The sequence below is a fragment of the Cetorhinus maximus genome, chromosome 3, assembly GCF_964194155.1.
Source record: "Cetorhinus maximus chromosome 3, sCetMax3.hap1.1, whole genome shotgun sequence".
In the NCBI taxonomy this organism is placed as follows: domain Eukaryota; kingdom Metazoa; phylum Chordata; class Chondrichthyes; order Lamniformes; family Cetorhinidae; genus Cetorhinus; species Cetorhinus maximus.
Window position 1 is genome coordinate 18,412,869 of NC_135881.1, and position 15,202 is coordinate 18,428,070.

The following is a 15,202-nucleotide window of genomic DNA, read 5'->3' on the forward strand; positions in this document are numbered from 1 at the left end:
GGACTCGGCATGTTGGAGATGCAGAGACAGACAGGGAAACATCAATCAGACTTGTCAGAGGCGGACTGCAAACTGGACTGACAGATGGATGAGTCCGTCCATGATCTGTCAGTTGTTGTGGCTCCAGCATGTGAGCGCACTGAAGTCTCCATTGGAAAGGTGGCGATCCAGGTCCAGCAGTTTCTGCTGGATTTGTACTCCGAGTACACACCAGCCATCCAGTCATGGGTGCGTTCCAGCAGTGGCTAGACGAGAGTGGAACAGGGCACCTCGATGTCCCTCCAGGTACCTCTTCTTCTCAAGGAGTCAGGGAGAGGCCATCGGGCACCCAAAGGGAGGTGGCGTGCCAACCAGGCACCCCAGGGGCATCCACCCAGGACATTACAAGGGTGCCTTGCCGGTCTAGCTCCCCTCTGCCAGTGAACCCATCAACTCCATCAGGTCAGGTTGAGGAGGGTACACTTGCATCTGAGTAGGAGGCACTTAGCAGGTCATGGCCCTGAAGGCCTTGGGTCACTGGAGATAAACCGCCAAGGGCATAGCAGTCAGCAGCCTGCCTCCACCTCAGCTGCAGATGTTGGGGTTGCACATAGATGTAATGGTGAGGTATGAAAGTTTATGAAGGTTTGAATACACTGGTGGTATGGGTATTCAGTCATTGTGTTGATTTTTCATTTATGTAAATATATGTGGCCTTAATCCTTCTCCATGCCTCATCGATTCCATTTCTATTCAATTTGCTTCAATCTCCCGTAGTCATTTAAGGCTCCTGAATGTAGCTTCCCAATGAACTCCCATCTGGATCTTCAGTTGCATAAATTCTCACACAATGTGACCACAGTGAGCCCTTATTTCCATAGCCCTTATTTCCATATCTGCAACATCAGAAAATACACATCATTTGTGACACTGATAGTTGGCCAATATGCCTGTCAGCTTTAAATCTCAGGCAGACATGCTTTGGGTTCTGGAGAAGTGCTCATCAAAATTAGTGATAATCAAGCTGCTCTTGCACTGATGTCTGCTTTTTTTTGATTGGCATGAGTAGTAGTTATGACTAATGTCATATTCGTTTCTCCAATGTGTAGTCTGTAATGGCGTTTACTTTATGAGAGTCAGTACATGAAAAAGGTAGTTTCAAACTTTGAAGCCCATAGACTTCCATGCCTCTCTGCAGGAAGATGCAGTATCCACGCGGGCAATGGGATAAATGGAGCTCTCTGGATGTTGCTCCCTGTTGACCCGCCCAAGTGCAATGCATTAAAGACTGATGTGTGTGTGTTTGGGTCACTTTATTGAACTGGTGTCATACTGACATGAGTGCATCCCTGTGTATTTTGGAATTGCTGCCACTTAATTCACACTGATTTGGTGAGGCCATAGGTGAGAGGACTATACAACGTGGAGTTGCTTAAGGACATGCGCTAAGAGAGTGCTAATCACATTCTACAGTGGCCACATTTTACCAAGGCTACTATCTCTTCCAAGGATGATTCCATCATTACAGCGCATGGCGACTACTGATACTTGTGTGATCATTGTGAGATACTTGACCTTTTATGAAATGTTCAAGCTGAGAATGAATGTATTGGCATGCATCTAAGGCCAAGGAAGACCTTGATTGTGGGAATTTGTCATCATCTTATTCTCATGGAATCTTGTAGCTATCAAGTTTTCACAGGCACATCTGCTGCATTGTAACCATGCAATGGCATCTTCATGTGGCTCGTCTGAATCCTCGCTCTATTCAGACCTATCCTCTTCAATGTCCGAAGAGGCAGCTAGCTGGCAGTGGATGTCCTCTATGTCCCCGTAAGGCCAAATCCTGCAACAGCTGGCAGACGTGACCGACCAGTTCCCTGGACATACGCAGTCTTCGACGACACTGGTTCCCGGTCATCCGCAGGAATGACAAAGTAGATAGGGAAAAACTGTTCCCATTGGTGGAAGATCGAGAACCAGAGGGCACAGATTTAAGGCAATTGGCAAAAGAAGCAGGACTACGGGGAAAAGGCTGGGAAGTAGTAATCAGTAAATTGCACCTATGGAGAGCCAGCACAGACATGACAGACTGAATCGCCTTCTTCTGTGCTGCAGAAATTCTGAAACACTAAGATATAAGGCAGAATATTGTGCTTGTTGGGTGAGCATCCCGACGTCATCGTGCACGCGTGCGATATTTCGGTCAGTGGGCGCATGAAGGAGTCGGCAGCACGCCCGCCAACTATTAAAAGGCCTATTAAGGCCATTAAAGTGCTAACTGAATTAAATTTTTCACTGTCTGTCCAACCTTATGGTTGGCGGGCAGGCAAAAAAGCCAAACGGCCTTTGGATTTTTTAGGAAACCTTGTCCATGGGCAGGATGAGGTTTCCAACAGCAATTAAAAATTAAATATAAATGTTAATGTTTCATTCATAACATGTCCCTGCTCTTGTGACAGAGTCACATGAGAGGACATGTCTTTAAATATTTTAAAATTCTTTATTTTTCATTTAAATCTTCAGCTCCCTGAGGCAGCTCTTATTGCACGCACTCGCGTGCATGCGTGAACTTACATATTCGCCCTCCTCCCTCCAAGACCCAGGCAGCACTGAGCATGAAATTGTGGCCAAGGCTCAACTGTGGGCAGTGATCACTTTCGCAGCCGCTCCCACTCGCCCCTGCCAAGCCCACCCAACGAGGGCAAAATCCTGGCCATAGGGTCACATAAGTAAAAATGAGGAATTGGTGTGAGTAAGGAGGTCCTTAGGTGAGTAGGTCAGGGTGGGAGGGATCAGGGTGAGCGATCTGTGAGCTTCGCTTTTTTTTAAAGGTATTGGCTTTAAGTTTCTGCCCGGGGTGCACTGTTTTTTCATCATAATTCTTCCAAAATTGGCCAAATCAGTGCAAATTGGGTTCCCAAAATCTTTTACAATGGTTTAAAAAACATCACACTAGAAATTGGTCTCAACCACAAAACTGGTTACATTCCAGATCGACCTAATTACCATTGTGAGTGTCAGTTAATTGTGATATCTGCGGACCTTGGAGGAAGCACGTAATATCAAACTGGTTCTTTCTGGTGCAAGGAGATTAACAGGTGCTACAGAAGCCCAATGCATGCACTACAGACCTCCCCAGAAAGGTATTTGATGTGGGTCACGTCTGAATCACATGGGTGCCATTTTTGTCCCAAAATGGTGTCCACAGCATACATAAATTTCTGGTCAATCAGTTGATCCAACACCGGTGCTGCCAATTTTAACGTTACTGCTCCATAATGCCATCTCTTGAAAACACAATGCTCAACATGCATTCAGCAGGAGAAAGGAACCGCGGGGTACTTTTAATACTCGATAGGATAAATTGGAATTTTGAAACAACTGATCCTGAGTTGGAATGATCTTGGGTTAGAAACTTCTTACAAAGTTTAAAGATTTAAAGTTTGGTTCTTGACAAAGTTCTGAAAAGAGGAAAGGGGACTTTTAAAATTGAAAACAATTGACATTAATTTAAAATGCTGTGAGTTCCTTGAAGAATTTAATTAAGCAAGTCTAAAATGGAGTTTGGCTTTTGATCGGTGAAGTTTTTTAGAAATTATGCCAAGTGGCAAATTTCAATTCCCAGACACAATGCGGTGTTAACCCTTTTATGCTGACAGCTGCTTCCAATTTTGATTCAACATACCCTTCGGATTATTAAATGTATGTTTGGCATTATTAGATTTCAAGTTTCTAAATTCACAGATATGATTGGATATATTAACCCATTTGGCTCTTGATCAGAGCCACAATCGATTGTTTGTGTTTTTTTTTAAATGATGGTTTCCAGCTCTAGGTGAACCTAAGAGTTCTTAGAATTAAAGCAGAGCATAGAGGCTTTGTCCTTCAGAGACCTGGCTGCAACAATTCAGACTGTTTGTTCCCATTTGTTATCTTTTGAGACAAAGTGCTTGAGAAGAGGAGATTTGATGCAAACACACTGACTGATGAGTATCAGACTTTTCAAAACCACCATTTAAAGCCAACAAGCCTAGTTTCTGAAATTGGAATACATAAAATAACTCAGGTTGCAATTTCAAGCATTCAAAGGAAAATTTACCTGACATTTAAGGGGATAAACAAAATTCTAATTTTCAAAATAAAACGCTAATGGAAAAACACTCCAGGTAGTTTCTTGGTATCAAAAAAAGTTTGTTTTTGAGAAAAGAAATTGAACACTAACAAAATCTACCAGCCCAACAACACTGCTATTGAATTTGGGACAATTTTAAAATGAAAAAGTCAGGCACAATCTAGTGGGTTACTTTGGAGAAAATAAAATGTTATTTAAAAGGAAAACCTAACAAGCAAAACATATTAATGCCTAGAATTAAACAGAAATATTTTGGTTTCTTTTTCAAAGATATTATGAAAACATGCTATTTGACTGTTAAATCTTTCCAAGGCTCATGAATGAAATAAGATGGTAACAACTGTGTTTGTAAAACAGTATGAGGAAGTGATTGAGGGTAAGGGATAGAGTTAGGGGAAAGGACACAGCACCAAATGAGAATTGGAATGACTCACACTAGGTGTAGTTTCAATGAAATATATCAATCTGGTATTGGTGTATGTTCTAGTGAAAGGAAAGTGTAGATGAGATAAATAAGATGACAGTTTTCTCTTGGAGATATTTGTGTCTTTGCCTATGAACTTTTGAAGAGAATTGGATTTGTAAATCTGGCAACCACCTGAGAATAGGGATCATATAGGTGGAGAAGCAAAGATTTTGAGACATGACCCCCCTTGATGCTTTAAAAAGATTAACTGAAAGAATTATCAAATGGTCCATCCTTTTAAGGGGAGACAGTGGTAATGTCGCTGGGCTAGTAATCCAGAGGCCCAGGCTAATGCTCTGACATGCTGGTGGAATTTGAATTCAGTTAATAAATCTGGAATATAAAGCTAGTCTTGGTAATGGTGAACAAGTTGTAAAAACCCATCTGGCTCACTAAGGAGAGGAAATCTGCCACCCTTACCTGGTCTGGTCTATGTGTGACTCTAGATCCACAGCAATGTGGTTGACTCTTAACTGCCCTCTGAAATGACCTAGCAAGGGCAATTAGAGATGGGCAACAAATACTGACCTTGCCAGAAACATCCATATCCCATGAAAGAATAAAAAGTAAACCCAGATGATGAAGTTGATTGGCAAAATACACAGCACAATCCCTATAGGCTTGATAAACCTTCTACAAATACAAAACAAGGATTTTTGGAAGAGGGCAGAGATTATCACAAAGCATGATAGGTGAAAGGGAGCTCTTCAATCGAAACTTAGGGAAACAATCTAACAGATGGGGAAATTGTGAAGTAACTAACATGCGAGTACATGATGCAGCTACACTGAAGAACGGGTCCCAGGCTTGTTCAGCTACCTGACATAAACTGCGACACAAAATGCTTAATATGGCCTGAAGAGTATGAAAATATTTTTAAATGATCAAGGCACTGACATATACTCCATGGAAAAGCCGACTTTAAGAGAAACTTAAAATAGTAATGGTCAGATGAGTAATACTAAAATGAAAGTAATTTTGGGTTGCGACAATTGAAGGCTAAGGAGAAATAAGACTTAATAAGGATCATCCACAAGATGGATACAGGTATAAGGAGAGCTGGAGAATCTTCTAAATCCATGCATAATCTGTCATTTTAATTATATGCACTTATATGATAATAGCCCAGAACTTAACAACAATCCTGCAAAAGAATAAGGAACATCACTGAGTGAGGTGATATTTGCAGGTAGGGAGCACCCTTGCAATTGGATTCTGACCAAAGAACCTGTTTCACAGGCAACTCCAATGCATGGAAGTGGAAGTAAAATAGCAGCAAGAAGCTACTGACAGGGGAAGACAGAAAACTGAGTTTAAACCACCTAAGCTTCCTGAGCTCCTAGACAGAGTAATGGTAAAGGTAGTGCCTTCCAGACCAGGAGTGGTACACCGTTAGATAGGGCCTCACACAGTCCTGATGGCTAGTGACAGATGCGCATGTTTGGATACATCAGCCATGATCTTATTAAATGGCGGTGCAGGCTCGAAGGGCCGAATGGCCTACTTCTGCTCCTAATTTGTTATCTGCTAGGGGGAAGTAGGTGAAAACACTGATCTCAGGTTAAACTTTATGACTCACATTCTGTTTCAGACAACAGAAGGGCCAGCAGCAGATCTCTTAATTATTTTATTTCAGATCACCTTCCTGGTAACCGCAGTAGCATGGGAGGCGCCCACCATGCAGATCAACACAAGCACCTCTGCATCTTAGGCAATATGTATGACTACCAAAAGGCAGGGGAGAGTAGACAAAGAAATCCAATATGTGATAACAGATAAGATCACCTCATGTTCACACACATCCTGGGAATGCATAATTAATGCAGCAGGTTTGGGACGTACAGCGTGGAAACCTGCCATCGCGACCGGCCGGTAAAATGTCGTTTTACCTGCCCACTACTGCAAATCTGGTATAATTCCGCCCAAGGTTGTCAAGAACTGTGCACCAAGATTATTAATCGATTAGGATGTATTGATGTAAGATGTTTTAATTAAACAACATGCAGTTACCAGAAGTCGACACAGTGTCCCACCACTGAACCGCCTCCTGAGGACGGCATGATTAGGATAGTGAACAGAAAACCTGTTGCACCATGTTACCATGTCACATTAAAAGTAACATATAACTTGAGTAGAATAATTCCAAAACTAAAGGATAATTGCGAGGGTCATCCAGAATCAATTGCAGCATTGATCAGTGATTACAAAATTCATATAGCTCCTGGAGTAAGAAGCCTCAAGGGCAAATGGAAACTAAGCACATTTGGAGATCTAGGAAGGCTATTCAGTGGTGTTAATTCGATCTTGAATTCATGGCAACTCTTGAGTATTAATGATTGTGCCTCATGGGTGGTGCAAGAATGCATTAAAGGCCTGCAATTTGCTGTTCAAGGAATAGTAATATGCATTTACACTGTCAAGCTACAAGGAAAAAGGGTTACGACAGGGAATGTCCGAACGGCGAAAGGCCAAAATAAAGTCAACTGATTCCTAGTCCAAAGGATGGACCTGTGATATACAGGCCCGAGATCTAATTGATAATGTGGAAATAGAGATAGTTTAAGTAAGTTATATTGGTATTTGTGGGAGTTAGGAATGAGTTTTAGCTTTAAAGTTTAAGTTTATTTGTATTTCTGTATTTTTGTGTTAAGAAAGGTCAAATTGAGTTTTAGTTTCACTTTAAAAAGGTGCTTGCATTTCTAATGAGAGTTTACGAGTTAAGAAGGTAAACAACACAAGTGTAGAAGAATTGGGCCTAGCAACAGGGGGGCAGGGAGGCAGATCCCTCCCACAGATACACAGAAGAGAAACAGCAGTTTGTTTTGGAAGCTATTGGAGTTCAGCCAGCATGGAAGACAGCTGCCAAACAGAAGCCACTTAGAAAGGGCAGCTCCAAGCTAGAGTTGGTTGAAAGTAGCTGCCAGGAGAGACTGGGGCAAAGGGGACAGATAGCAAGTCCCAAGCTAAAGAAAGACTCCAAAATCCAGGGGGGTGGAAGAAGAGAAAGTCCAAAAAAGACCTTCTAGCCAAAGGAAGAACAGGAACCTGGAAAAGGTCCTGTTAAGTGGAGTTAAGAGTGATGGGCAGAAAGGCTCCAAGCTTCAGATTTAAAGAGACAAAAGCTGCAGAAAGCAGATTTAAAGCGACAACAGTTTGCATGAGGCAAGAAGGTCAAAAGAGACAGGCAATAACCCTTTGTTATGGGCATATAAAGCAGTGGTACTGTTGATGGCTGAGTTGGTGAGAGATGGTGCGGGGAAGACAGTTTGAATGCATGTGGTGACCCGGGGAGAGGAACATCAGAAAGAGAGTTCGAAACCCTGGAGGTGAACCCTTGTGGAAGGCGTCTGAGAGAAATTTTTGGGTTTGGGAGGAAATTCCAAGGCGAGGTCTTGGAGAGTAGAGATTGGAAACCCTCATGTGAAAGACGGAGTGCAGTGAGACTGGTTGGCTCACAGTGTGACAAGCGTCTGGGGGGAGTTGAGGAGAGATCCATAGCATCTGTTTGAGGTAATCTGTCATTTGGTTTCAGAGTGTGGTGTGTCTGACCACAGGGTGCCTATTGGTTCCATGGACTTTGTATTTACTGTGAACATTAAACTATGATAGCTTTTGTAACTTCTGTATATATCTGTAAAGGTATAGTTGTGGGTGAAGGAACATTGTAATATAGTTTATCTTTTCTTGCTGAATAAATATTTAATTATTTTGTTAAAAGTTCATCAGCTGACTCCCGTGACTCTGTTCAGTAGCTATACTCCACGTATCTAAACAAACAAATAAAAGATAGGATCAATCAAGCTGGGTTCCATTTTGGAATCAGGCTTGTCCAGAGGTAACCTCAGTTAGGATCGTAACATAGCGAAGATATTAGATTTGGAACTGTACCCTAGCATGCACACAGGGAATCAGTAGTTTGAGTTTAATTAATCTGGAGCAAAGAAGAAGAGAGTTACTGATAACAGCTGGCCAACAGCGGGAAAGACTGCTTAGATTTCTACTCGTAATGCCACAAGGTACTAAGAATGTACCCGGGGAGGGGTATAAAGTTAAATCTCTAGGGGTGGCCACAGGTGGGTTAGTGTATAGAATGGGATCAAATGGATGTATGGTAAAGGGGCTAATAGCATGTTGCTCATGACCACAGTTGAGTGTTGTACCAAATCACAACATCGTATAGTGCGTACACGTAACACCTTAAGATCAATGAGTGGCAACTCCTCGGTGACAGTCACAGTGCAGCCCTCGAAGAAGACCTTTCAGGAGGTCCAAGCATCACCAACACAGTGGTGCTTCCTGACTGCTAAGAATAGTTACCTCAATGCAGAACTGGGCTGTAGAAACAACAATACATTCTGTCTTCAAGGGCAGAATTTTACATCCCACAGGCAAGCACGCGCCCGACCCGATCAGGTGTAAAATCGCACAAGATGACATCGGCAAGCATCCTGGCATCATTACACACCACATGATATCTCACTTGGCAGGCACACACAGAAGTCAGAAGCACACCCACTGACAATTAAGCCCATTAATAGTGCAATTGTCTGCGATTTTTCATGGCCCGTCCAACCTTGGACAGCCGATTTCCTTCCCTAAAGGACATTAGTGAATCAGGTGGGTTTTTACAACAATCGGCAATGGTTTCATGGTCAGCATCAGACTTTTAATTCCTAGGTTTTTATTGAATTCAAATTCCACCATCTACTGTGGTGGGATTCGAAACCAGGTCCCCAGAGTATTACCCTGGGTCTCTGGATTATGAGCCCAGTGACAATATCAGTATGCCGCCACATCCCCTTCATTTGTTGTTACTAAAAGGTGATGATTTTGCATGCTGTCTAAATGGTAATGATGTTGAACAGGGGATATATCTTTAGAGAAAGGATGTCAAGGCAATATTTATAGTGTTTTATCTGACTAATCATGTTCCAAGCCTAAGTGGGCATCACTAGGATGACCAACAAAGCTATAAGAGAACTGCAAATTGACCATGGATGTAAATAGCATCAAAGACCTGATGCCCTGAGGAGTCCAGTAGGATCTTTGGACACACCTGTCGGTTGAGAGTCCAGTTAGATGAGTTGTGTCCGCCTGGGTCAGATGTAATCTGACCACAGGCCAAGGGGAGGGATTGATGTGGGGAATAAAGTGTTAATATGATTAATAAGTTATAAAATAAGTTATATTCATGAAAGCTGATTCTCTCACTGTAGTTTTCCGCCACAACCCTTGGCCAACACATAGGAGCAGGAGTAGGCCATTCGGCCCTTCACTGGGTCACTGAGCATAGGGATGACATGTGAACAAGCCTTGGTGTGAATCACTAAAAGTTAGCATGCAGGTACAGCAAGCAATTAGGAAGGCAAAGGAGATGTACAGAAGTAGGAAAGTTTTAATACGACTGTACAGGGCATTGGTGAGACAAAGGAGATAGAGAGAGGTGAAGTCATGGAGAAATTTGAACATGGAATAGGAACTTGAAAATCATGTTTCCACCAGATCAAGAGCTACTGCAGGTCACTGAGCATAGGGATGATGTATGAACAAGTCTTGGTGTGAGCCCAGGTGGAAGGGGACAATTCGTCTGATGAGTTAGCAGTGGCTAGCAATGTCTGCAGCATTATTGTGAATCTGAGAAGAGCATTCTTACTCTTCCTGTCTCCTTACGTAATAAAAGCCTTTAAATTACTTTATGGGCGGCAGCCTCCAGTGGTACCTTTTAAGGGTTGCTAATTTGGTTGCCATGCACTTGAGAAAACTAATCAAATCATGTATAGTGTATGCTGTGGTCAGTTTTAGACAACTTTTGCAAAGGGGCCTTAAACAGGCGCTAAAGCCAATTTTCAGGCACATGGCACAATTCCTGCGTGGAATATGCATATGTATGCACAAGGAAGACTGGAAGAGCAATAGTGATAGGGGATCCAATAGTTAGGGGAACAGACAGATGTTTCTGTGGCCACATATGTATGTCATGTAGGGCCCTCAGCACCAGTTTTTCACCTAAAAAACAGCCATTACAGTTGAGCTTCTAGGTCATTATGTTACACCACATCTAGTTCTTTTTCCATAAAATATTTCAATACAGTGCTAATCTAAACTTGTATGTAAAGATGGAGAAAAGAAAAATGAATTCAGTCCTAACAGGCAATAGATACTAATAAGTAGAATTAAAATAGCATAACAGAGATATTGACAGTTTATTTTATGAATATGCTCCAGGTACCTGGGAAATTTTGGAAATTGGAGTGTGGAGGTAAGCAAGCCCTGAAGGATTTTCAATCAGTTAAATGGAACACAAGTTCATAAACCTGCTTCTTAAATGTAACGGGAGGGAGACAAAAAGTGAAGAGATGTATTTGTGTAGTCTGAATAAATTGATACTTTCATTGTAAAAAATGTTTTTCCATACCTGTCACTTTGAGGGAAGCTGTGGTCTGTTGATCTCCTGAATCACATGTATATTCCCCCGTATCCTCTAGTTTCAGATTGCAGATTAACAGTTCAGCAACAGGACCCTCTTGCTTTACTTTATACTTGTCACTGGGATGAAGCACTACTGTTCCCTTTCTCCACTGTAAGGGAGCATCAGGCTTCGTAAGCTCACAGTGTAGAGTGGCACTGCTACCTTCTTCAGCTTCCTTGTTCTGAAGCACTTGTTTGAAAAGTACTGGAAGGGCTGGCAGGGCAAGATTATAGTGCATTTACAATAAAAGCAAAACAATGTATTAAGCTATCATATAATTATTGTACTTCTTTCTTATATATTTGGTTTTCAAGTTTTAATGTTAATGTTTATTCAAGTTTAAAACTGGAACTATTCATCATGAGAAATAAAGCATGTTTTGTTTAGTCTACCCTAAATCTACTGGAAGCTACATATATTAATACACAGGACCCTGTTCTTTGCAGACAGAAAGAACACGTACACACACTGCGCCTATTTCAGCTAAACAAAATAAGTGACAGCCATTCACTGGTTAATTCCCCAGGGCAATGTCTTGACCAATCAGAGTAAAGCTGCCTGGTTTAAATTTCAAACAAGGTTTGGCAGTTAACTGTCAGTCACCATCAACTGGTGCATTCTCCATGGCAACGCCTCTCCCAATCAGAGTCCATTTGCCAACCAATCAGCACTGTCTTCTCATACAGTATAAATATATTGTTTCCCCTGACACTGGTAGTTTCTTGTGAATTGGCCTGATGAGTGCACGAAAAGCTTTGACAAATAACGCCTCTTTTTTCTGCAATAGATAAGTAGGATATAGGCATGAAGAGGATAATAAAGAATAATAAATGTTTCATCAAACATTTTCACATGCATTAGGAGCATATCAAAGTAGTACAATTTTAAAGATGGAGGCTCTTCGAAACACCAAATACTAGGACCATTTTATGTTAAAACTACTGTTGGGTGCGCAGGGTATTCGTGATATTAGCAACAGTAAATGTACGCTATTGTTACACATATCAGCCTTATAAACATTAATTGGAGTCTGAGAGACGTCCAGAAAACAGTCCTAAAATGATTGGAATAACCTTCAATCTTCCCCAGGTCTCTTCCCTGTAACATTTGATATACACAAGCTCGCCTGGTTGTACATTACATGGTGAAATTGCTTTGGGTCCTTGCAACATAGGAAACAGTCAAGATTACCTAAACCACTTTGAATGATTGACAACGACCCAGAAAATATGTGAGCTGCAACTCTGTCAGAATCACACCCACACATGCCCTCCAACAGATACCCTACCACAGTGCGTGGGATCAGTTGGATGGTATCTAACATGCTTGGGGCAAGAGAAACTAGTGGCATATCTTTGATTTCTACCTATGCATGTGTTCCAGAAACCACACCTCTCCTCTGTCCCCATCTGTAAACACTCAAGTGTATAGGGTGATAAGGCCACTTCTCCCAAAAGACCAAAGCCAGCTCAAGTTTATTCCCTTTAAACAAGTCTTTGGTATATAAAAAAAAACTTGACATTTTTCAGAAGTCAGTCCATTTCTTTAACCAGGACCCTTGAGTGGGAGTTATTGGCAATCATTTATAGGTCAGTATGTCTCATTTCACTCAACATATCAGCCTTCAGTAATATGATGGGTCCAGACTGAAGTGGCAATACCCAGAATAAGGTGTCTCTTCCTCTGGTTCAGCTTTCGGACTGCATCTAACATCTACAGTCTTCTAAGAAACCACGTAACTGTAGAATCAGCAGGTGCCTGACAGGGTCAGGTCTCTGGGTCTCTCATGATTCCTTAATGATCCAAACTCAAATGGTTCACTTAAAATTGCTGCAACAAGAATACCATAAACTAAATTAACAAAACTAGATACCAAACAGATGCTCAAGGTTGTGAAGAATATCACGTAAAATGGGACTAACTTTTAAAAAGGGCCCAAACCTTTCCTACGTTGTTTCAAGGCTAATGGAATCTAATTAATTAATCTATAACCAACAGATTCTTACCTGAAAAACTGCAAATATAAAGTCTTTATATTTGGATACAGTAGTTACCTAGCCTAACTGTGAGGCTACATCACTACTCTAGGGCAATAAGATGTCTCCGGATGAGACATAATGCCATAATGTTTGAGAACCACGAGTTGCTGAAGGCAAAAAGGGATTAGCAGTATAAAAATGCATTTCCAACTTCACCACATACAATATGCTGAGGAAACTTTGTTTAACATCCATTTGTTTTTTCTTCAGTGAATTTGTTTATTTAAATAATGAGTGCTGATAATGATTACATGTTAGCTTCACTCAGTGGTAACAGGCTTTGAATCAGAAGGTTGTGTGTTCAAGCTCTCATTTTAAGGAGATTTGTAACTAGAAACAATAAGGACAGAAACACCTTTGACAATAATGATAGGAGAAAAGAATTGGTGAATTATAACAAAAGAATGAACCCCAGAAATGCCCAGGGTGTGATCAATTGGTGTTTTAGATGCAATTCAAAATACCATTATACAATGAACTGTCCTAAACAATATAATGTGTTTGAAATTAAGCATGAGACAGAAGACTCAGAAGGATATCGACAAAAGAGAGGGCATTGTATTAGTTACAAGAAGTTTCAGCCCACTAATGAATATCTTGGTTGCAGAGTCCTTCAACTGTGGGTTGCTAGATAATGGATGCACATCCACAGACTGTGGAATAGGCTGGTTAAAATGCTACCAGGGCTCCTTAAATGACAAGGATCAGAATAAGGTTAAAAATTTGAGTTCCACCAGTTTTAGTTTGGAGATGATAGTACCCTAAAATCTTTAAAAAGGGTTGTGATTCCCTGTAAGATAGCTGGAGTCAATCACTTCATCAGCAAGGACATAGTGTCTAGCGAAATACCATTACCGTTGAGCAGGCCATCAACTGAAAAAAGCGCAAATGAAGCTGGACATGGAAAATAACAAGGCCACTGTATTTGGGGAAAACCTGTGTTTTTACAATATAAGCAATCTTGAACCTATTCCTTTAATGAAGAGTAACTTTTCCATGAAGAAGATTAAATATGTGGTATTAGTGTCAGGGGACAGGAATTTAGACAAAAAGCTACTTGTGTTAAAATTGTATTGGCAGTTTGCCTACCCTCCTTCGCAAAAATTAAGGGATGGAGAGTACACTAGACTTAGGAGATAAGCGATAGATGTGATATCTGTGAGAAGTACAGAAGGACACCATCACGGCTGATAGTGAGTCTACCCTTAGCAAGGAATTTCAACAAAGTTGTGGTGATGGATTTAAAAAGAACGGTTTTATTTTGCATTTCATAGATTTAGCAAAAAGGTTTGGCCAGTGGACAATAATATACAGTAAAGAAAATAATTATGGGTCTGGTAATGCAAAAGTGGCTGGGGACCAAATTGGGACCACCAGCGAAATTCCTCACTGATAATGAGTGAATTTGCTAACGATGAGTTTCAGGATATGTGTAAAAACATGAAATATAATAGTTACGAATACAGCAGCGGAAATTCCTTTTGGTAACGGAGGGTGTGAAAGGAATCATGCAATGATAGATTTTTTTTACTCATTCACGGGATGTGGGCTTCGTTGGCTGGTCCAGCATTTATTGGCCATCTCTAGTTGGCCTTGAGAAGATGGTGGTGAACTGCCTTCTTGAACCGCTGCAGTCCATGTGGTGTAGGTACACCCACAGCGCTGTTAGGAAGGGAGTTCCAGGATTTTGACCCAGCGACAGTGAAGGAACAGCTATATATTTCCAAGTCAGGATGATGAGTGACATGGAGGGGAACTTCCAGGTGGTGGTGTTCCCATCTATCTGCTGCCCTTGTCCTTCTAGGTGGTAGGGTCGTGGGTTTGGAAGATGTTGTCGAAGAAGCCATGATGAATTCCTAGTCTCTGACCTGCTCTTGTAGCCACAATATCTATATGGCTAGTCCAGTTCAGTTTCTGGTCAATGGTAACCCCCAGGATGTTGATAGTGGGGGATTCAGTGATGTTAATACCATTGAACGTCAAAGGGCGATGGTTGGGTTCTCTTGTTGATGGTCATTGCCCAACACTTGTGTGGCGCGAATGTTACTGTCAGCCCAAGCCTGGATATTGCCCAGGTCTTGTTGCATTTGGACTTGGGCTGCTTCAGTATCTGA

General features: G+C 41.5%; 1 protein-coding gene across 1 annotated transcript in view; it reads right to left on the reverse strand.

The window, feature by feature from the left end:
* obscnb (obscurin, cytoskeletal calmodulin and titin-interacting RhoGEF b) overlaps nucleotides 1-15,202 on the reverse strand; it is a 691,209-nt gene that overhangs the window by 384,413 nt on the left and 291,594 nt on the right. The window contains exon 33 of the mRNA XM_078536828.1: nucleotides 10,996-11,262. Coding sequence (XP_078392954.1) covers nucleotides 10,996-11,262 — 267 coding nt within the window. The remainder of the gene's footprint in view (nucleotides 1-10,995; nucleotides 11,263-15,202) is intronic.